At 37.6% G+C, this 24,000-nt stretch overlaps 1 protein-coding gene and 1 pseudogene across 8 annotated transcripts in view; both read right to left on the bottom strand.

Moving 5' to 3' along the window:
- Positions 1–1,328: 1,328 nt before the first annotated feature.
- MCF2 (MCF.2 cell line derived transforming sequence) overlaps positions 1,329–24,000 on the bottom strand; it is a 109,550-nt gene continuing 86,878 nt past the window's right edge. For 3 of the 7 annotated variants that reach the window (XM_081041900.1, XM_081041895.1, XM_081041896.1), the window contains 9 exons: positions 23,011–23,232; positions 16,226–16,318; positions 14,735–14,813; positions 14,110–14,176; positions 12,197–12,306; positions 10,472–10,569; positions 6,886–6,998; positions 5,892–5,992; positions 1,329–3,050 (listed from right to left, as the gene is read on the bottom strand). In XM_081041900.1, coding sequence (XP_080898026.1) covers positions 3,010–3,050; positions 5,892–5,992; positions 6,886–6,998; positions 10,472–10,569; positions 12,197–12,306; positions 14,110–14,176; positions 14,735–14,813; positions 16,226–16,318; positions 23,011–23,232 — 924 coding nt within the window. In that variant the 3' untranslated portion in view covers positions 1,329–3,009. Of the gene's footprint in view, positions 3,051–5,891; positions 5,993–6,697; positions 6,738–6,881; positions 6,999–10,471; positions 10,570–12,196; positions 12,307–14,109; positions 14,177–14,734; positions 14,814–16,225; positions 16,319–23,010; positions 23,233–24,000 lie in introns of those variants that run through there. The other 4 variants (XR_013992907.1, XM_081041897.1, XM_081041899.1 and 1 more) reach the window with 4 other exon arrangements.
- LOC308494286 (NADH dehydrogenase [ubiquinone] 1 alpha subcomplex subunit 5-like) lies at positions 8,206–10,328 on the bottom strand (annotated as a pseudogene). Its single transcript has one exon. The product of its transcript is annotated as an NADH dehydrogenase [ubiquinone] 1 alpha subcomplex subunit 5-like (transcript).

Raw genomic sequence — 24,000 nt, 5'->3', positions numbered from 1 at the left:
TCAACTGTCACTGAAAAATTAAAAAGTGGTGGGAAGGTGAAGGGCAATGAGGTTCAAATTTCCAGGTATAAAACAAATGAGTCATGGGGATGTAAAGTACAGCATGGGGAGTATAGTCAATATTGTGATAGCGTGGTACCGTGTCAGATGGTTGCTGGACTTATGGTGATTACTTCTTTAGGTGCATAAATGTTGAACTACTGTGTACACCTGAAACTAATATAATATTGTATGCTAACAATATTTTTAATGAAAATCTTTCAAAAAATAACTTTTTTGACAATTACTTGAGACTCGATTCATTAAGCACTTTGGAGTCTATGGTCCCTGTGGGAACCTTATTCCCGTGGTCAGTGCCTACTAATGATATGCATGTTTCTTAGAGAAAGTGTGAAATTGGATTGATTTCTGACTAAACCCACACAAAAGTCATTAGCCTAATTTCTGTTCAGGTGGAGCATTTTTTATACTCCCTTACAGTTCCAAAAACATTCTTTGAAATTATCTGTCTTCTTAACAGAATATTATAGCCCAGATGTGGGTGGCTTTCATGATAAATATATTCTCTACATTATTCATACATAATTTTGGAAATGTCAAGAATGACATTTACTCCTCAGCCAACATAGGAATAAAACTTGAATACACATTTTAATTTTCCAGGCGTTCTTCAGAAATGCAGTAACTTATTAACTATTAATAGTTCCCTGATGGTGCTTCCTCAAAAGAGCTCAAAATAAAGTTAAAGACAAAGAAATAGTTGATCCTGTGATGGGATGCTTACTAAGACAACTGAAACAATCATTTTTTTTAAAATGGAAGATTCAATCAAACCAATTTGTTAGGTTTTTGTCTCCCATCTATATTAAGACACAGTTCTAGAACCCAGTTCCAGAAGCTGTGGAAGAAATCGTTAAGTCTGGCAAATCCAACTAAGAGCCCTTTGCAAGCAATGGTTCAGCAAACAGCTGCAGGTGCCTAGATGCTTTCCAGATTTCCCTGGGCTCTATTACAGGGAAGCGGATTTTTTCAGGATGTGGAAATATCTACTCTTAAACATGGCTATCTAACCCTTGAAACCTCATTTATCGCTATCCTACAGATTTGGATGAAGAAACTTTTTCTGCAGAACAGTTTACCCTAGTTCTGGTCACATATGTCTATCTCTGTGTCTGTCTCTCTGAGAGAATCATGAAGTAAGGCTGAAGTTAAACATTTAACTTAAAATACTTGTGGTGCCTTCAGAGTATCACTGATACATGAGAGGAAAGGAGTTTTCAATGTATGATTGATACCGTACTAAGCTAAAAAAAAATGTGAATAAATTTAAGGTTGGATATTTTTAATGTGGAATTAATGCAAGTACATTTACATTGTAAGTACATTTACAATGTAATTAAAATTTCAAGACTTAAAGGGAAATTATTCCTATGTTTTATAGTAACACATTTATAGCCCAATAAAATGAATACAGTGCAGTTACATATACAAATACGTATACAAATATAGCATCCGTTGTACAGTGATTAAAACATTAAAAGATTATAACTGTATGTTTGAATCCGTCAAATTCAGTATTGTCTTAAATGATTAAAATCCCTAGTTTAATACCATGAAATTAAAACATTTTGTGCAGAAGGGCATCATTATTCAAAAATTTTACCTCCTAATTCTGGTTTCTAACCACAGGATCAGCACACAAGAGAAATGAATTTTAATTTCATTTTGTTGTTGTTGTTGCAGAAGCATTAATTAAGTGAAATATCAAATAAATGGACACGTTCATGAGTGAGTTATAAATCAACCATCACAAATTCCAGCCATTGTACATTAGAAGATTTATAATTTGCAGGTATCTTTGAATAAAATACAACGAGTATGGCATACAAATTGTCACATCAAACGGTACCAGTGACATAAACTATGATCTCGATACGATACACAAACCTATTTGAAAGATAAAATGTTTATGTATTACAATTATTGTATTTATTATTGTAAAACCATTCATCAAAAAAACATGCACCTAATATGCCAACTTGAAAGTAAAACCCACAATCCACGATTCAAAAGGCAGCAATTTCAAACCACAATCTTTCGTGGTCCATGATATGAAATGCTCCAAGCATAAATTCAATACTGCATGCAACAACGGGTCCTGTGCTCTAAAACAAGTGATCAGACTGTTTATACACTTCAAAGAAAGAGAGCCACACATATATTATCAAAGGAAAACCTTAGGAAGAAACATAACTTAAAAAAACCTGTACTAGAACAGATTTTTCCAAAAAATTCAAAAGCAAGTAAAGACACTGGAAAGTAGAGCTTTGTTACAGGAACACCGCTTGTGCAAATATGAATATTTAACTTAAAGCTGTGACATGTGTATCTAAATTTCAATGCACAAAATGTAAACTTCAACACATTCTAACTACAGGCGTTTTAGCTTTGGATCTTTTAAAAACTGTAAGACAGCTCAAAAAACCCTAAATACCAGACAAAGTGCAAAAGAGGTCCTTCAGAACATATCCCTTTGGTATATTATAGTCACACAGATAACAGAATTAAACAAACTATCAGTTAACAAAAGGGTTTTTAAAAATCTCTGATTATCTCTCATCTCTCTTTGGATTTTTGTTTTGTTACCGAAAAGTTACCAACAGAGATACAGGTAAAGCTTTTTACCTGTAAATGTTCAAAATAATTGATTTCCAGTTTTTTAGATGGAATCTGAATGCATGCCATGAAAAATCCTACTTGGAAACAAAATAGCACTGCAATTTTCAGCTGCGGGGAATGGAAGGTGTCAAGATGGCTTCTTTGCAAGAATAAGACAATCTGTGAATGACGAAGTCCATCTCAGTCCTGAGGAAATTCTGGGAATGTCATGGGCAGCATAGGATCATCCTGACTCTTGTGCTGTTTATCTGTACATGTCTAAGAAATATAATCTAGTTCACAACTCCAAAGGAAATCTTATTTTTACAAGTCTATTCATTCTCCTTTAATTCAAGGGGAACTTAGTTTCCTTGTGTTACTCAGAGCAGCATCTACAAAATAATGAAGAATGATGTTAATACTCAAGTGACTTTTAAGGCCAAAAATGTCGTCTATGCTATGATTTCTAACACTAATAATAATGTACAAGATGGAATCAGTTAATTTGGGGGAAAATGTGACTCATTACAACTACATAATTGGCTTTTGAAAGTATTCAAAATGTTAATACCTTAGACTTTGTCCTATTCTAACAGGTATACATTTTTAACATTGTAAAGTGCTCAGTTTAGCATGTGCACTGTTTCTTTGTATTCGTCTGATACTCTTTTCTGGTTAGTGCTTTTTCTGCCCTGTATAAGAAATTGTTAACCACTCAAAGTCATGAAGACATTATCCCGTGTTTGCTTTTAGAAGCTTTATGATTCTAACTTTTATGTTTATGTCTGTGATCCAACTCAGATTAATTTTTGTACAGGATGGAGGTTCATTTCTTTTTCCGTATGGATACCCAATTGCTCCAGCACCATCCGTTTAAAGAACCTTCCTTTTGTTCGTTTGACTTGACACCCTGATTGAATGTTAGTTGATTATGTATATGTGGGTCTATTTCTGAAATCTCCTTTTTTCTACACCACACTATATTCACTACTGTAGCCTTAGAGGGTCTTGAACTCAGGTATGTTAGTCCTCCAAAGTTTTGAGATTCTTCTGTTCTAGATTCTTTGCCTTTCCATACACATTTTACAATGAACTTGTCTTTCCTTTTTTTCTTTCAAAAGGGCCTGCTGAGATTTTGATTGTATTAAGTCTATAGATCAATTTAACAACTTTGAGATTTCCAATCCTTGAACATGGTATATCTCTCCCTTTATTCAATCATCTTAAATGTATCTCAGCAATGACTCGTCGTTGTCGGTAGAGAAGTCTTAGACATGTTGTTCGATTTATTTCTATTTATTTTGTTTTGTATTACCAATGTGAATGTTGTTTTCTGAAATTTCATTGTTTCAATTTTTTTGGTGCTAGGATATAGCATTACAATTTATTTTGTATAATGAGTTCGTATACTTTGGCCTTATAAAATTCACTTATTACTTCCAGTAAGGCATTTTTTATGTATAGATTCCTAATGGTTTTGTAAATACACATATCTGCTAAGCATGACAGTGTTGCTTCTTTTCTAATCTTTTTGTTTTTTTATCTCTTTATTGTGAGTTATGGCACTGGCTAGGATTTCCAGTATAAATGTTGAATAGAAATGGTGAGAGTGAATATCCTTGGCTTGTTCCCAATCTTAGGGGAAAAGCTTTCAACATTTCACCATTAAGTATGATGTTAGCTGTGGTTTTTCCTAAGTGCACATTAGCAGATTAAGGAAATTCCTCTTATTCTTAGTTTGGTGAGAGGTTTTATCATGAATGAGTATGGAGTTTTGTCAAGTACCTTTCTTCATCTATTGAAACGATTACATAATTTTCCCCTTCATTATGTTAATATTGTGACTTACAATGATTTTTAAGTATGTAATACAAGTATTTAAAGTTATACATTTCCCTCCCCCTTTAGCTGCATCCACAAATTTTGATATGTTGCATTTTCACTCAACTTGAAATAATTATAATTTCTCTTGTGCTTTCTTCTTTGCCCCATGTGTTGTTTAGATGTGTATCATTTCATATCCGAATATTTAGGGATTATTGATTTCTAATATAATATCTTTTGATATTTTATGATTCCAATCTCCTGAAATTTATTGAGCCTTATTTTATAACCTAGCATATGATCTATCTTGGTGAATGCTCCACGTATACTTAAAAATAATGGTACGTTCTGTAGATGTTGGGTGTAGATTTTAAATAAATGGCAATCAGTTCAGGTTGGCAATATATCAGATTCTTCTGATTACTAATTATCTAAATAATTTAGGAATTCAATAACTTTCTAAATAATTTCAATAGTTTTCTAAATAATTTGACAATTAGAACAGAAAACCTTTGAAAGGTGACCCAGATTTAGAGTACCAAAACAAACAAACAAACAGGAAATGACTCTATTTGTGGGGTTCCCATGGGACCCAATATTTATATTGAGCCCTATCACCCTTAGATTATGCTTCATGTCATAAATAAAATTTAAAACCAAACAAGTTACTCCCAGTCTATTAGATTCATCTAAACACAGTGTACCATTACCTAAAATTTAAATACAAGTCCAAAACTAGAAAGTCAAAGGAAATATGTACATATAATGGTAATCTTGTTCACAAACAAACCTGTTCTCTTTTTTGTGTGTGTGCTGCCTTTTTATAGACAGCTCATTATCACTTAGGGCAAAAATCTCACAATAATACTAGTTTGCATACAGAAATTTTACGTACAAAGGTTTGGCTTAATAGAAAGGAATATTAGGGTAGTTTTCATTGCTTCATACTACCGTCACACATTAAGTCTTGGGCACAGACACAAAGAAGTGTGTGTGTGTGTGTGTGTGTGTGTGTCTGTGCACGTGCGTATGTTGCAGAAACCTACCATAAGGAAATAACATGCTCTGAGAACTAAGTGAAAACACACTGGTAAAGCATTCTTGGATAGTAAGGCTGGTACCTTAAAAGCCTATCATCGGTATTTCGTTCTGAAGGATCTCTTATAAGACACCACAGTATCTGAAACTCTCTTTCAAACCTATCAACCTTGTAGGGAAAATTTTAAAAAATCTTTCTTCATTAACTCAAAACTTTTAAAGGAAAAAATTAAATCCTAGCTAACATAATACGCTTTGCAGCTTCATTTCTGAGCGCAAAGAAGTTCTTACCCTATGCCAATTGCATATTTGGTAAAGCTTTAATAATTTTAGCCTTTAAACAAGTAGTATACAGTCTGTTCATATTATACCTGTAACTTTGGTATTCCGAAACCTATAGTCACCGATTATAATCTGCAAACTGTTTCCTGGAATCAGGCCTTCTTTTCTTCTGTTTAGATTTTTCACCAACCTAAATAATAAATGAATTAGTAGCCAACAATGGTAAAATCCTGGAAAAACACCAAAGACATTGCATTGCTGCTCACATTTTCACAAAGCTATTGCATGTATTCAAAGACCTTCACGACATTGTTCTTGAGTCCTTTGAGTAACCTACAAAGGACTTAGGTTACTAGCAAAAATGGTTATTACTGTAATGATACATCATTACTTTTCACCCTCGTGACCTTTAGGGTCAGAGTACACCATCAGTGCAGCATTTTGGTTAAAAATATTGACACAGTGAAGACAGGATTATTTCATATAAAATTTCCAAGATTTATGGAAGCTTCATTCAGTCTTCTTCCAAACAATATTTCCTTCCTGCTCTGGGCTCTCTAAAATTAAACAGCATATTTGGCAGAACCATCTTTGCAATTGGGGCTATATGAAGTCAATGCAAAAGGATAGAATAAGGCTGCAAAGTCAATATTTGAAATGATAAAGAGAAGTGTGGCTATGTCGTAATGGAGCAAAGCATGGTCCCCAGCATGTAGTAGGCATTCATTAAAGATGTGATGATTTAATGAATGACAAATTACCACATGTAAGGTGATCTGTGGCCATTACAAAGCCATATGTATCAGCTGGAACGTCTCAGCCACAGGTCAACCAAACCACAAGAGAGCATGCAGACACATAGCATTTCATTCTTTCAAAGCATTTTTTCACTCACCAAAGGTTAACATTCCTTTCAGTGAGCTAGATAGGCATGGCTGAAGCAATGAAAATGAAACACTGATAAGAAATGTGATATTTCTGCTTCCTGAGACTGTATAACAAAGATACAAGTAAAGCAGAACATTGATTAGATATCCAAGTGCCCCAGGCGGATGCCGTCACAGGCATGGAGAACACACCTACCATCGACCCTCAGCATCCTCATGGAGAAGCTGAATGACATCTCCATTTCTAATCAGGAGGTCTTCTGAGCCTCTCTTCCTGCAATCTGCTAGGGCTTTATATTTGCCTGGAGACTGTAAGGTGGTTTTGAGAAATTACATTATAAATTGAACAGCAAAACTACTTTGCACAAGTGCATGTTCTGAGACATAAAGAATTCACAGGCTACTTCAATGGCAAATGTGGCAGCTGCAGCAGCTTTGCAAGAACAAACAAACATGAAGCAGTTTGTGATGGGGAAAAGAAGCAGAACGTGTTTATCGAACCTAAAGAACTCACTTGTATTTGCAAAAAGAGAATTACAGCATGAACTACACAGAAAGTAATAGAGCACAACTAATTTAAGTTACATGAATTATAAGCATAAATCCAGAAAAAAAACCATGAAAATAATTTTTCAATATTGTTATTTGTAAACTACTCTCATGAAAAATTTATCCCAGCACATACAAAAAGCAATAGGGCTGAACAAGTATTAACTAATGTCCACAAAAGGACTTCTGGGCTTTATCCTGTTTTGCACCAGTAAAACTAGTGGGTACAGAAGCTCTGAGTCCAATAAAAGCAGATTAGATTGTAATGTTGTGCTTTACTTGGCCTTATTTTTTTGCAGCTGTAATTTTAACTGGATTCATTAATAAGCTAAACAATCCACGGCATACTGATTACATTTGGTTACAAAGTAGATGGAGAGGGAATACATTTCATGTCCCAAAGTATTCGGAGATGAGAATTTTTCCAGTATAATATCTTACACACTGAATACATGATTTCAAAGTAAGCGTGCCATTCTTTAAAAAACATTTTCAATAAAAGAAAAAATGATGTGATGCCGATTCTTTGTACACTCATAAGAATTAAACTGAAAACAATATTCGCATCACTTGGGCTGAACATCTTTTGAGCCAGTACTTTTCTCAGATGGGCTGAAGAACAGGCAAGAAAGAACTACTGCCCAGCTAACATAGCAGCTTTATTAAAATAGGAGAGCCATCTTCCACATGGGCCTCTGCTCAGGAATCAGCACCCATTTTTCCTGACTTTTTGATTGATAAAGTGAGGCTAAAAGAGCAGCTCATTGAAATCTGTTTTTTTTTTGGGGGGGGGGCTTGGAGTGGGAGTCTCTCTTTTCTTTCTTTTTTCTCTTTTGTATGCACTGAATTGTTCTTTTGTACATTTTTCTTAGTAAGACACCTTGGGGAATTATTGGGAGGAGAGAGGAAAACTGATAGGTTGTCCTACATTCCCCTCCCCTGTGATTAAAGGATTCATCAGCTTTGCATATTTGCTTTATTTTCTGACACCATGGTTGGGAAAATGCTTACTGAAGACTTGGTCAGTTCCTGACAATCCCCCTCACTGAACATCTACAGCAAACGTTTAAACCCAGACTGGCTTCCCCTGACTTTTCACTCACATCTGAACAACTACCATCCTCAGCCAATACGAATGGAAGACTTTTGGGTGTTCCCGACATCCTTTCAAGGGTCTGCAAGGTCAAGCTTACATAAAGACATTACCTGCCTTTTCACTCTCATTCTCTCACAAGTATACAGTGGAATTTTCTAGAGGTTACCTGATGTGTGATAGCAGAACAGACTGAATGAAAAACCAGGTAGAGACTTGAAAAAATATCTAAAATGCCACTCTTCTCCCTAAGTATTTTGTCTTGAAAAATGTAAATTTTAAATAAAAATGTTATTCATATGAAATTATAATGGGTTTATTAATATTTTTAAATAATGAATAATTTTATATTCCTCAGTTTGTTTATAATATAGTAAATATCAATAGATGTAAACAAGAGCTCTTTGGGGTGCTTGATAATTTTTAAGAATGTAGAGGGTTACTACATTAAAAAGTTTGAACCCTGCCAGTCTACACCATTAACTCTGGACAAATTTCTTACCAGATCTGAGCCTCAGTTTCCTCCTCTGTCGACTGCAGATAATAAAGCCTGCCCTTCATCTCGCTAATATTATGAATATTAAATGTGAAATCATCTTCTAAACTATAAACTTCCATACAAGTTTATGGTCATTGTATCATTAGTAGAAAGAACATTTTGTCACTTTCTTTTATTGCGTTTTTTTTTTGATATAACAGAACACTTAATTACATCAGTTCTTGTCAACACACAAGTCATTTAATGATGATTATATTGGCCATTTCCATTCGTTGGCAGAAAGCTCTTCCACTAAAGGCTCCCATGGTTTCCACCGTATCATTTTTCTTGTCAGACTTAGTTCATTTTCAGCCTGAAGAATCACCTCTTCTATTTGGCTATCCTAAAGTTGGTCTTCTAATTTTTTTTACCATCTGTTTCCGCTTTAACTATACTCAGCTTCTCATTTATAATCTGTTCTGTATACTTTCTATATGCTGTATTTTTAGGGATTTGCTCATGAACATCAAGGATCATTGTGCACAATATTCTTAGCCTCTCGTGTGGACTTTCACATATACAGCCAATACCACAAGGCCAGTGGTCTTCTTCAGCACACCCGCCATGACGGTGTTAAGTACCCGAGTACCATGCTGGTCCTTTCTTTTCTTTTTTTAAACTTTTATTTATTTTAAGTGTGTTTTTCCAGGACCCATCAGTTTCAGTCATGTAGTTGTTTCAATCTAGTTGTGGAGGGCGCAGCTCACACTGATCCATGTGGAAATCGAACCAGCAATCCTGTTGTTACGAGCATCGCGCTCTAACCAACTGAGCTAACCAGCTGCCCCATTCTGGTACTTTCTTAAAGAAAGCATTCGAGTCGATGCTCTGCAGCTGTGTGGTTATCCATCCCCTTATTCCCTTACCCCACTATTAGAACTGCCAAATTGATTTTGTTCCCCTGAATAGCCCCACTCTTCAGGGGAGCAGTCCACTACCCTCCAAGCTGGTGACTTCAGAAAATTGGAGATCTACCCTAAAGGGCGCTAACTTCCCTCTAATAATCCACTAGTTTTCTAACAACATCATGAAACTATTTCTTTTATAAAATGCTTACTTTTACCCTAAAACAACCTCCTTTAGTTATATGGGGTGACTCCTTGCTCTACTATGCTGAGATCTGGTATCATCAGCACATCTTTTGAGAGTCCACTAAAATATATTCCCCAGATGTTATTAAAGGGTTTTTAATGTGTAATGTTCATTTCCTACATTTTCCAATCTGGAATCTAAACTGATTTTTAAAGTATATTTGACTCTCCTTTGTTCTCTGATTTTTATTTCACATGCCTCGATTGAAAACGCAGTGCTGAGGCTCAATTAAAGACAAAATTGGTCAATGTGTAGAGAATTGGAATGATTAACTCTTCATCTCATCGGCTTCAGTAGGAACTCCACATGTAGCGCAAACAAGTTCCACTTCCAGAGAGAAGTGCGTACTGAGTGTTCATAATAAGACTCATTTCAAATCTTTTGGCCTCAGAATACACCTAAGGACTCCAACGATACTGACAAAAGATTGCCTCAATATACATCACCTATTGTATCAGTAAAACTGCCTCAAGAGTTTCTATGCATTTATTTTAATATGTCATTACTAACCATTAGGGGTCTTTCTTCTTCTTCGTTGTCAACATAGGAAGAGTAGAAATAGTTCTTTGACCATTGCTCAGACCCTTCAGAGATTTCTGCAGTCCAAACTATAAGAAAAACATGGAGGGTGGCAGTTACTTAATGGTGCTGGTCCGCCACAAGGAGACAAGTAAAACTAATTGTAATACTCAAGGCTATAACCTTCAGTGGTCTGATAGTAGCTTCTTATAATAAAATCTCCAATTCGACTGCACCATTTTAGAATTGCTGATATTTCAGCAAGGGCCTGGTATGTCATATACTTCTTTTACTTTTTAGGATGGTTTCAAGTTGGGGTGGGTGGGAGAGTTATTAAAATAGTAAGTTATATAACATTCTAGACAATATTTACCCCTTCTGACAGAAAATCATCCCTTTCAAAAAGTTTTTCTATAGCACTTTTATTGATCCATTCAAATAGCGTTTGTTTTCACTCTACATTAGGTTGGTGCAAAAGTAATTGCAGTTTTTGCAATTATTTTTGCACCAACCTAATATTATTATTTTGAATTATCTCTCTTATTAGGCAGAGACCATGTGTTATACATCGTATGTTTCATAAGAGCCTTGCATGTAAGAGGTGCTTAATTAAAATATACTGAACTGATATGAATTAAACAATCTAATGTAGGCAGAGAATTAAAATCAAGAGAATTTCAACTTGGCCACACTAAACAATAAACTGTTTGTGTAACCTTGGAAAAGTTATGTCAACTTTCTCTGACTTTGTTTCCTTATCTGTCAAATGAAGGCACTGGTACTAGGCTCCCTCCTGACTCCTCTGGGGGCCATAGCACAGATGAGCTGAGTGACCTTTACATGGATAACTGAAAGTTGAGCAAGGTTATCATCACCTGTTTCTCCTCAAGTAGGAGAAAACTTCCAGAGGAAAGACCATCATATTTAAGTACTGGCATCTGGCACTCTGTTGGGTGTTTCTCCAGGGAAGGCTATGCTGTTGATCCCAGAGTTGTTTAGGTGACCCTGCTGGATGCTTTTGCAGCACCTTGGACTTCCCTGTCATAACACTTATACCACATTTCACTTTAATTGCCTATTGAATTATCTTTCTATCCTCCTCGCTTCATGGGGATGGCAGCTGAGTGTGTCTTAATTAGGCTATATACCCAGAGTTTTGCACGATTCCTGGCACACAGGCTGTGTTCTGTTTGTTGAATTAAGGAAATTGTTCGAAACCAGATTAAATGGTACAATTTGCATTAAAAACGATTCCGGCTATAAATGACTCTTCTCTAGTCATCAAACCTATGGTGAGTGAAGCATGCATTCCTTGAAGCCAAGTTATGTGTTTCATTCATCTCTGTATCCTGCGTAGCACGGCTTCCCGAACTTGAAAATGCACCAGGGAAGACTCAACTTACTAAATCACAGATGGCTGGGTCTCAATCCCAGAGTTTCTGATTCAGAAGGCCCAGGGCAGAGCCAGAGAACTGGCCTCCCTAACAAGTTCCCAGGTGACGCTGACGCTACTGGTCCAGGGACCGCACTTTGACAACCACTGCTCTGCAGTGCCCACCAGTGTCTTGCATATACCAGGCAAACAGGCCCTATAAAAATGTGCTAATTTTGTTGTCTTTATACAAAAATGACAGATGGGTATATTTTCCAAATGAACAATGGGAGAAAGAATGTGCACAGCCATGAAACTTACCTTCAGGTGACCTTGACACATACCTGCATTTGCTTCTGCCTGAACTGATACAATTGCCTCATGGACCTGCACCACAGCACTGGCGTGCTCTGATCCAGTTTCCTCAGCGCCTATAAAAGCTCCCTTTTGCCTCCTGAAATAATACATATGTAAAAATAAGTAAGCTTTTGTCCAGTCCAAGAGGAACAAGAAATTAAAAATGGCATTTCTTCCACTGATACCATCTGTTAAGAACATACTGAGAATCCTTTCAAGCAGAGCTGAATTCCCCCTTATTTAAGTCTGTGTGATAATAGTTCTTAATATACAGAAGCTTAAATACTAGGATCCAAGTCAGCAGGGTCTCTCTTTAATGTGCAGGGAAGAAAATGACTCTCTCTTGACCCAAGGCAGGTGTAGTCTTTAAAATCATAAAGTATTGCAGATTTGAAATTTGCTAAGAGGTAGATTTTAAGTGTTCTCACCATACTCAAAAGGATAATTATGTCTGGCGATGGATATGTTAATTAGCCTGACTGTGGTGAATATTTCACAATGTGTGTGTGTATTAAATTACCAAGTTGGACTCTTTAAATGTATACAATTTTAATTGTCAACTATAACTTAATAATGTTGGAAAAATAGAAACAACAAAAAAATTCCTGCTGCTCTATGAACTTTGAACCTTAGTGAATTAAATGAGTTGTATATGAATGATGATGAAACCCTAATCTGATTAATACTGTTGAGTTGTGTCAGCTACTATGAAGTCAATTACAGCATGAAATCTAAAGACTTAATAAATGACAAAAGATTATGAGTATTGTGAACCTTGGAAAATAAAGACTTCTACTGTGACTTTTAAATGCTTCTCCTAAAGCCCCAGATGAACTGACATACTTTGGACCTGATTTTACCGTGTTTCCACGAAAATAAGACCTAGCTGGACAATCAGCTCTAATGCGTCTTTTGGAGCAAAAATTAATATAAGACCTGGTAATCTTCTATTCTATTCTATTCTATTCTATTCTATTCTATTCTACCCGGTCTTATATTATGTAAGACCCGGTCTCATATAATATTAGACCCAGTCTTATACTAATTTTTGCTCCAAAAGACACATTAGAGCTGATTGTCCAGCTAGGTCTTATTTTCAGGGAACCACGGTAGCTACTTCTGAAAGGTGATGTGCAGCAAAGAGAAAAAGAGTATTTTTAATAAGTCATTCAATGATCCCTACATCATGTAGATGGTGCATGGTGAATTTGTGTGCCGAGGCTTTGGGATCAGTGTGGGGATTCTTTCTGCATATCTGCAAATGTTCTGTGGCAACTCCACCTTCTAATCCTAAGGGTAAAATACAAGGACCACATCTCTAAACCAGCACTATCGTCAGTGCTACCCTTTTGGATCGCTTCCTTCATCAAAGACCTCGTGGTCGTGTCCAGGCACAGTTGCCTTCCCGGGATCCATACTTCCTATCTACATAGAAAGAGAGACCAAGTCACCAGCAAGTGGTCTTCATCAAGGGACCACAAATCATTGGTCAGGAGAGGGTGCCAGTCCTTTATCATTCTTACAACTCTCTTTCTCCAATCAGACGAAGGTGACCAAAAATATGTTGAAGAGAAAGCTATGAGTACAGCCACTTTTACAGTTAGCTTACAGGCCAACTCCCCTCAGGGTATACTGAGAACAAAGCATTTGTAATTGTGTGTAGCCCAAACAAACTATCGTATTACTTTTAACACATGGGGAACAATGGTATTAACCATTAAGGACTATCGGTCCAAGTACAAGGATACAACAGAGAAAATGATGTGGTTATGGAATTTGATGAGTTATTGCTAACAGGGCAGGTAGTTTTTGTCTGCGATGCTTTAATTACACTGTTTCGGGTTTCACAGGGAAAACAGAAGATTGCAGGAGTGATAGTTCTTAAACAATAATTACTTACACATCATTCCGCTGAGAAGAAAGATGATCCTGTTCAGTTAACTGATTAAACTGTGCTTGCTGTTTAACTGTGGAGTAAAAGAAAGCTTAGATAAGCATCATTCAGAAGCCATACTTCTTCCTTCCTTGAAGACCAATGATGCGTGCACATGTGCATACACACACCCACACACACACACACACATATGCCCCATTCTCATTAGAGTTAACCTAATGAGACCGGAAATAACCAAACGGAAAGCCAGTCTGAACTTGGAACATGGAAAAGGACTAAATAATGTACTATTTTATTCAAGAAAGTCGAGTTGACTACTAAAACCACCCCCACTGCAACATGACCAAGCACTGATGACTTCTCCTAAGCAGTTAACTCATTCAGTTTGCTATATTACTTCACAATGGCTTCTCAAGCACTAGAGTTCATTTTCTAGTGTAAAGTTCATTTGCCAAAATTGTTTAAACAACCCCGTGAATCCTGATCTCCTACTAATTAGTTTAACAAACCCTTTCATTATAAATAGTATAAAGTAAATGTCAGCCCCATTCCCTGTTAAAGTTATCACAAAATCTGACTCAATGAGCTATTACTGGATTTCTTGTTCTGAAGAATGCATGCTTAAATTTACTTGTCATAAGTTCTTGTTGCTTCAACAAAATACTTCTTATTTCTTTTAACCATATCATCTTCACATCTATAGTCGGAGCCTAAAGATTTTAAAAAGGGGGAAGAAGGAGACATGTTTCCTTTTAAAAAGGACGCTTTATAATAAAACCAATATAATTCAGTATATCAAACATGAACTTGAACATGAATCCTAAACCACCACATTCAAACTGTAACATTTTGATTTTTAAAATTTCTAAGAAGCAAATAAGTAGCCATCAAATTATATGAAATAATAGTCAAACCGTTTTGGAAATTGCCCTTAAATAATGGTCACAGAAAATGTGAAATAAACTCTCACTTATCTTTTTCTTTGTAGGAGGGTTCTTTTAAAAATAGAGGGCGCCAAAAAAAATTTATACACATTTTCAGAAAGGAAAAAACTGTATTCAAATTGTAACACACAATATATACTGACAACAAAAGGCAAATACAAGTCATGTGTATACGCTTTTTTGGCACCTCAGGTATAAATATTTTATGTTTAATTCTGAAAACATAATCTATTGCAGAGCAATCTTTTTTCATTTTTTATTCAGGAATATTGGGAAACAGTGTGCTTCTCCAGGGCTCATCAGCTCCAAGTCATTGTCCTTCAATCTAGTTCTGGAGGGCACAGCTCAGCTCCAAGTCCAGTTGCCATTTTCAATCTTTAGTTGCAGGGCGTGCAGCCCAACACCCCATGGGGGAATTGAACCGGCAACCTTGTCGTTGAGAGCTCGCACTCTAACAAACTGAGCCATCCAGCCGCCCTATTGCAGAGTAATCTTGATAACTGATGATAGCATGCAACGTTCTTTAAATATCCTCCCATTATTTACCAAATAAGTTTGTTAAACAGATAGCAAGATGTCTTATATTTCAATCAAAGAAAACATATTTCTGGGTACTTTCAACAGAAAAACTGCACATTTGCCTGTCACAAATTGTGACACAAAGAATTATGGAAATGCCAACATCCTCTTGCAATATTCTCATTTGCCTCCCATACCCTTAACAGGTTAGACCTTACAGCACATCTGGTCAGGGCTTTAACCATGATCAAATCTGAATCATCACATCGCCATGTCTCGTATTCTGGTACTCTCTGAATGCTGAGCCCAAGAAGAACTCAGAACTGTTATAAATCTGGAACTGCAGAATCTTCATGGGGACAGAGAAGCACCTGCCAAGCTCTTGGCTATCAGTTATTGTTGATAAATCTCCTAGTGTAGTTAGAAAAACTTAAAGCCCTACACAGCACCATAGACATGTCTCAAGTTAAAGAAAACACGTGCTTCTGAAAAAATGTTTAACTACATCACAAAAAATAAAAACGAAACAATATTTAAGTGACCTACATGAAAGGAATGAGAACTTTTGTAGTGTACCCAAAATTATTTTTGTTTGTGAATTCAAACTTTTGTATCTTAATGCAGGTTATGCTTTCTACAATAATTTTTACATGACCAACCTGGACAATATAAACTTCTTCCTTCCCAGCATAACAGATTTCAAACTTGCGATTATCTCCTTTTACATATTCAGTGAGTCCAACTTCATCCATCTACAACATATAAGTCAAAATTTTCATGAGCATTTTATTTCAAATATGAAATTACATTAAATCTACCCCCATCATATCTGAAATGAAATAGAATTTCTCACTTGGGCAAAATACTCATATCATATTCAAAAAATATGAAGTAATATTTCTATCACAGAACTATTTACATATTTTCATTGAACTATGCACTTATAGGAGAGATTACATGATCCACTCCAGTGATTGAAACAAAGGTTATAAATCTGAACATCTAGGCCAGCCTAGTGGCTCCCGTGGTTGGAGCGCCGTGCTCCTAACGCAGCCGAGGTCGCTGGTTCGATTCCCTTATGGGCCAGTGAGCTGCGCCCTACAGCTAAGATTGTGAACAACAGCTCTCCCTGGACCTGGGCTGCTGTGAGTAGCTGGAAGTTGGCGTTATCTGCCGCTGGCTGCTGTGTGCTACTGTGTGCCACCGTGAGTGGCCAGCTGCCAGCATGAGCGACCGGCAGCCGGTGAGAGCTGCCGTGAGCTGGCAACCAAGTGCCTTAGCCGGGGGGACCACAAGGCTCACAATACCAGCATGGGCCAGGTTGCTCTGTCCTATACAACTAGACTGAGAAACAACGGCTTGAACTGCAGTGGGAGATGGAGGAGACAGAAGAAGGGGGAGAAAAAGAATCTGAACATCTAAGTGGTCCATCTAAGATTAAATTCTGTTTTAAATTAACTGTATACTACTCTTAAAACAAATTATTATGTCAAACAAAGAAGTAAAAGTAATCAGATCAAATATATGGTGATGGAAGGAGAACTGACTCTGGGTGGTGAACACACAATGTGATATATAGATGATGTATTACAGAATTGTACACCTGAAACCCATGTAACTTTACTAACTATTGTTACCCCAATAAACTTTAATTTTAAAAAAAGTAAAAGTAATCAAACATCAGTGTGTGTAAAAGGTCATCCAAAACTAATTTAAGTATTTATTTTAATAAACATTTCCCAGGTACATTAATCTTACAAATTATTATCTCTATAGAAGCCCTACAACTCTTAAACATGCAATTCATGGGGCAGGGGAAACCGGCCAGGCACGCAAGGACCCCCTCTATTTCCATTAATCTCTCAGCTTCTCAAGAAAACAAATAATCGGTCATGGGACAGTGCTGTCTTCTTGCAGCCAGTGAAACTTTTATACACAATGTCCATTCCTTACCAGAATTTTTCTTCTCCTTCCTATGATTATGCAAAGCACAACCTCTTCTTCCGTTTTCTTTCATCTTGTGCTGCTCATAGTGTGGTTCATTCCATTTTGAGAAATTTCACTCCCTTGTACACGCATTTCTCTTTTAGTCCCCTTCTACCTTCTCTTTTCTTTCAATTCCTGCCTAATTTATTATCTAAAGGAATAACTCACTCTGTGTTCCATTCACAAGCCCCCAAAATGACCCTAATTAGAGTTGAAAAGCTTAAAAGTAGTGGCAGTGAAGTCCCCATATCAAGGAAAATAAAAGGGATTATGCTTAGAAATGAAATGACATATGAATGACAAATGAAAGAGCCTGTGACATCTACCCTGAATGTGGACAGAAGTTACTTTCAGAATGTCCAAAAATATCTTTTTTTAAAGAATTATTATTTATCGTGTTTCATTTTATTATTTTTTTTAAGGAAGGTGCAGCTCACAGTGGCCCAGGTGGGAATCGAACCGGCAACCTTGATGCTACCAGCGCCGTGCTCTAACCAACTGAGCTAACCAGCCAACCCCCCAAAATATCTTTTATTCCTACTCAACCACTCTAACTAACCTACTTTTGCTCAAACATCAGGATTTAAGATAATCTCATACTCAATCTTTAAACTAATTTTGTTTCAGTGCATGATAAGATGGAAAGCACAAGGTCTGTAAAGTCCAAAAGGCTGGGGTTGGAATTCCATCTCTACCACTTACTAACTATGTCTCTTAATGCAAGTTGCTTAATCTTTCTGAACTTCAGTTTCCTCAACTATAAAATGGGAAGAATACCTACTTTATAAAGTTGATATAGAATTAAATAACAGGTATTAAGTGCTTGTGTCAAACAATGAGCTTTTTAAAATACGAGTGTGCGGGCCGGCCTGGGCGGTTAGAGCTCCATGCTCCTAACTCCGAAGGCTGCTGGTTCAATGTCCACATGGGCCAGCGGGCTCTCAACCACAAGGTTGCCAGTTCAATTCTTCGAGTCCCCCAAGGGATGGTGGGCTCCGCCCCCTGCAACTAAGATTGAACACAGCACCTTGAGCTGAGCCGTCACTGAGCCCAGATGGCTCAGTTGGTTGGAGCGCATCCTCTCAACCACAAGGTTGCCGGTTCGACTCCCGCAAGGGATGGTGGGCTGTGCCCCCTGCAACTAAGACTGAAAGGACAATAACTTGAAGCTGAACGGCACCCTCCACAACTAAGATTGAAAGGACTTGACTTGGAAAAAAGTCCTGGAAGTACACACTGTTCCCCAATAAAGTCCTGTTCCCCTTCCCCAATAAAATCTTAAAAAGAAAAAAAAGACATACAAACCAAATGAAATGGTAAATCTTATTAAAAAATAATAAATTTGTACATTCTCCCTTTAAAAAAAGACGAGTTTGCTTTCTAAACTTTCCCTCATTTGAGTTGCAATAGTTTTTGTTATTTTTCGTTGCACACATTTAGCATATCATTATAGATTAAATGAGCTTTATCAAGTTACTCTGGAAATCTAACCATTATATCTGTCAGAGAATATTGTTCTCAGTTTCAAATAATTCATTACAAGTGATCCACTGGTATATGATCATATGTAATTTGTGGATTATATGTATATATATATATTTTTTTCTCAAATAACAAAATATGAAGGTTTTATTGAAAAGTTTCTACTTTACTTATTAGATGTTCACAGTATCATGAACTTTACTCAGTTTTAGAACCTAGAGGCAGAGTAAAAGGTACAACTATATGAGTAGTTATATAATATACTATAGAATAAATAATATATAGAATAAAATGGGGCTGATTCTACAGTTACTCCCTAATTGTGGTCTCTGCCTTATCCTTCATATTTTCATTGATGATTTCTGGTAGCTATGAATACATTTTCTTTATTATAAAACATTTTATCTCGCTGTGTCAAGTGCTCAGGGCCCCAACTTCTAACCTAATTTTCTGTCATGAGGGAAATGTGAAGATCTTAACTATCTTGAGAAATGTCACCCAGTGGGTCCAGAACTCTGGGGTTATAACCAATAACTACCAATCTTAAGACTTTTATGTTTCTGGGACAGTTTAGTTATTTCTTGGGTTAGTATTATTAAAAAATTGATCACATTATTACGAAATTGAATCACATTACAAAAATATGTAGCTAGGCTTAAGTGCTGTGAAGCATTAGAAGCAAGATACTAGGTATAAATCAGTAACATGGCTGTACCTTGAGAACAGTTTCTGAGATTAAAAAAAATAAAGAAAATGAGAATTGTAACAGAACACAATTTATATAAATTAAACCTACAAGTGCACAGAACATCAGTATACATTTAACAAGAGCACACAAACTAAACGATATACATCAAATGAATTAGAATGTTTGCTACAGAGGCAGAGAGGAGGTAAGTGCAGAGAATAGGAATAGAAAGGAATGAATGAAAGAATGAAAGAATGAATGAAGAAGAACAAGGCCTCCCAGTGTGGGGCATTGATTGACAGCATGGATTCTGGAGCCATCTGCCTGAGTTTGAAGCTGGGCTGCACCACTTATTAGCTGTGTGCTCTTAGGCAAATTAGTCAGGGTCTGGAACTTATGATTTCCCATCCTCAAAATGGGAAGCTCAGTTGGTTAGATCGTGGTGCTAATAACACCAAGGTTGCTGGTTCGATTCCCGCCTGGGCCACTGGGAGCTGCTCCCTCCTTTAAAAAAAAAAAGTTCCTAGCCCATAGTAAGCACTATGTGTATGCTTGTTACGTTAAAAAAATAGATGTTGATAATAAATGCATGGGCTGAAGACTCTAAACAACTCAAATCTCTCCATCTGACTAACCTTAGGGACCACCCTTTGCAGCATAGAAGTGGCCGACTTAAAATACAGCACATGATCATTAGAAAGTACAATTGCAGCTTGTAATGATGAAGTCAAGGCAACAGTCTATACAGTGGCAGAGAAGCTGCTCAGCCATAGAAAGCATCTGCACTGAGCCTCTCTACCGAGGGGAGGAATTTGAAACCAGTAACCCGAATTGTTACCTAACACACTGACTAGTAATGCTAGCAATTATGTAATTCTGGAATCTCGAATCTCATCATAGGTAAGGAAGAGAACGTAAGCATAGGGAGGCTTAAGAAATAGCCTATCTTGAATCTTTTTCTATCAGTGACCTCATCGATTTCCTAGTAATCCTGGTCTAAATCCTTGCACGTATCGCTGACTAATCCTTTTTTATAAAAAATACTAGGAATTACTGGGGAAGGAAAGAAAAACAAGACTGATTTTTCCCCTCCAGATACCAGATATTATTTATTTCCTGTATCTAGTAAACCAACAAGCCTGTCTGTCTACCTTCCATCAAAATGTTTCTTGCAGCTAACCCATCTTGTTTCCATGGTGACCATTGTAGTTTGAATTCTCATGACTTTATTACCTCATTCCAGTCCCTTCTTACTCTAATGTACCCTAGAAATATTGTGTTGGTGTATCCATCAGTGTGACAAATTAAAGGAAAAATGAAAAAGCAATACAAGCCAGAAACACTACATTAAGCATTAACTAGGTCACCCCACAAATAAAAAGTGAACCAAATGGATTTGGGTCAAACATGCCTATGAAGGTCAAGTACCTTCCCAAGGAAATCAGTTATACAGACAGCAGGAGATCTGAACCCTGTCCGAGACCAGTTACAAATTCTTGATTGTCAACCAGTGTTTATTAGAGACATAAAAGACCCTTGGCGATTTGGGAGCCTTGGAGGTGGGTTACTAATATCAAAGGAACAACTGGGCACTTATTATGAAAACAGTGAGGGTTGTAAAGAAGTGGTGACACTTCTGTGGGTTCAGAAGGGAAGCAGGGAAAGTGGACAGTAGGAAGAACTCCTAACCCTGGTGAGGAACCTCATCAGGAACAGCGCGGCTTGTTTATCGAGAAGCCTCCAGACACAAACACCTCAGGCCTATCTCAGGATACCACCTGTCCTCGATTACTGCTGCTGAAAATTTCATCAGTTCTCAAATACAGTAGTGATGACAAAGATAAAAGAACAGGCCCATGAAACATGATTAAAATGCTCGAGGTTGGGGAATCGAGGCTTCTCATTTTCTCTATTTCCCAAGATCAAATTCACCATTTAGACTTGTGTGAACTGGAAGATCCTCTTGTCAAATGTAAAAACCAGCTGGGAGTTTCACTGGATTGCCAGTGACTTCCTCCAACAATACTGGTCTCATTTTGATACCAAACTAATACTAGAACAGAATGGTAGTTTGGGTTATAGGAGGAAATAAAGAAATTTCAAAGGATAGGGCAGGACAGGTGCGGACAGGATTCACAGGTAGACGGCTTTGAACACGCAGGAAGGGAGATGCTGGGGAATGGAGGAGAGACAGAAAAACAGAAGGTGGGGATGTGCTGAGCATGTATCCATTTTTAAACTGTACCTAGGAAAAGGAAGAAACTCTTTCCATCTTGTGTCTCCTGTACGATAAAGGCTCCTTGCTACCCAGACCAAGACCTCCTCCCAGGACCACTGGTAGAGTGCTCGGGGGAGCCTGGGCCACTTATTATTTCTTTCTCCTTATTTATTTATTTACTAATTCATTCATTCATTCTTCCCTACTCTCCTCCCCAACTCTGAGTCAAGCCGTTGTTCTAAGTCTAGTTGTGGAGGACGCAGCTCACTGGCCCATGTGGGAATCAAACCGGGACCTTTGTGTTATGAGCACTGCACTCTAACCAGCTGAGCCAGTCGGCCGCCCACAAGCCACTCAAGGCAACTCGTGCTGGTCGCTGGCCACACAGGGCAGCTCACAGCAGCTCAGCTCCAGGTCAAGCTGTTGTTCACAATCTTAGCTGTAGAGGGCGCAGCTCGCTGGCCCATGTGGGAATCGAACTGGAACCTTGCTCTTATGAGCACAGTGCTCCAACCACTTAGTATCTGGCTGCCCCTTAGTATTTTAAACTTTGCTCTGCAGGACACTAGGGAGCCCCTTTGGGGACTGCCTAAGAATGGAGTGAGAGAGGAAAGGATGGAGACAAAGCTCTGCCCTCACTCACTCATTTCTGGCAGAGAAATTCTGCTTTAACTGACTTCTACATAAGACTTCTACTTAACATTTCGTAGGGGGAGTGGGCGAAACAGGTGAAGGGGATCAAAGGGTACAACCTTCCAGCTTTAAAACAATTAAGTGCCGGGGAGGTAGCGTACAGTACGGTGACTGTAATTAGTAACACCGTACTGTATATTTGAAAGTTGCAAAGAGAGTAGATCTTAAAAGTTCTCATCCCATGAAAAATATGTTTAACTATGTGTGGTACTGGATTGTAACTAGACTTAGTTGAGTGTGATCACTGTACAATACATACAAACATCAAATCATTATGTTGTACACCTGAAACTAATATAAAGTTATACGTAAATTATACCTCAGTTAAAAAAAGATTTCATTTAAACAAAGTGAGGTGCCAATTCAAATTGTCTTACTTTTAAACAGTGCTTAAAACTGTAGGACGGGTATCTATCACAGCCTTCTCCGTTTTCAACACGCCTTTTACAAAAAACAATCGCTTTTTCATACAAGAAAAGATGCCGCTGCATTGGTTTGAATCTTGCAAAATCCTTCATTTTTGTAGCACCTTTTTTGTGTCCAATCCAAACACTGAATGCACCCTGCGTTACCATCTTGCCCAGATCATTTAAGTTTCCCTAGGATGGAAAATTGAAACTCATTAGCACAAGGCAGAGCTACATTTGGATTCCCGAGGTCAACATTATAGTGTTTCGTTGTCATGCAAGGTCTCTGGTTCCGCTCCCGCATGAGAACCCAGGACATGGTGAGGCCAAAAAGGAACACCCACGGAGCCACAGATAGGGGAGTCATACCACTATAGTCTCACTGGCGCCTGGGTTGGAGACACAGGAAGCAGGAGCCACACGATCCGCAACCTGCCATCGGCTTCTCTGTCTGCTAGCCAACCAGCCAGCTAACCAACCAACCAACCAACCTCCTAGCGTACCATGGCAGATATACTAGTGGCTAATGGCTAACTGGCTACAGCTGAAGGCCACCCAGCCACAGAGGATGGCCATCTGATTACAGCTGATGGGCATCTAATAACTGAGCCAGCACCTTTCCACATGAGGTTGAGAACCTGGAAACTGCTCTCTGGGACTCTGTCCCCACATTCGCTTTAACTACTAAAACTCTAAAGCATAATTTATACAGTTTTTAAAATTTCATCATAACTTTTTACATTAAAACATGCCATGTGTCACATAGTTAGAAACTTCCTTTGCCCTGGCTTCCTGTGTCCGTGTGCAGGTGGTTTAGAGAGGATAACTCTGCCCATCTCTTCCTCAATCCTGATTGGTGAATGACATCGATCAGTCCCAGTTTCCCCACTGGGTGGAGCTAACTCTAAAGATTTGATCTTTTTCTTTCATATCTATCCTGGACTACGGACAAGGAGAATT

The sequence above is a fragment of the Rhinolophus hipposideros genome, assembly GCF_964194185.1.
Source record: "Rhinolophus hipposideros genome assembly, chromosome: X".
NCBI classification, from domain to species: domain Eukaryota; kingdom Metazoa; phylum Chordata; class Mammalia; order Chiroptera; family Rhinolophidae; genus Rhinolophus; species Rhinolophus hipposideros.
Note: the sequence above shows the minus strand (reverse complement) of the source record. Positions and strands in the feature narration are given on the sequence as shown.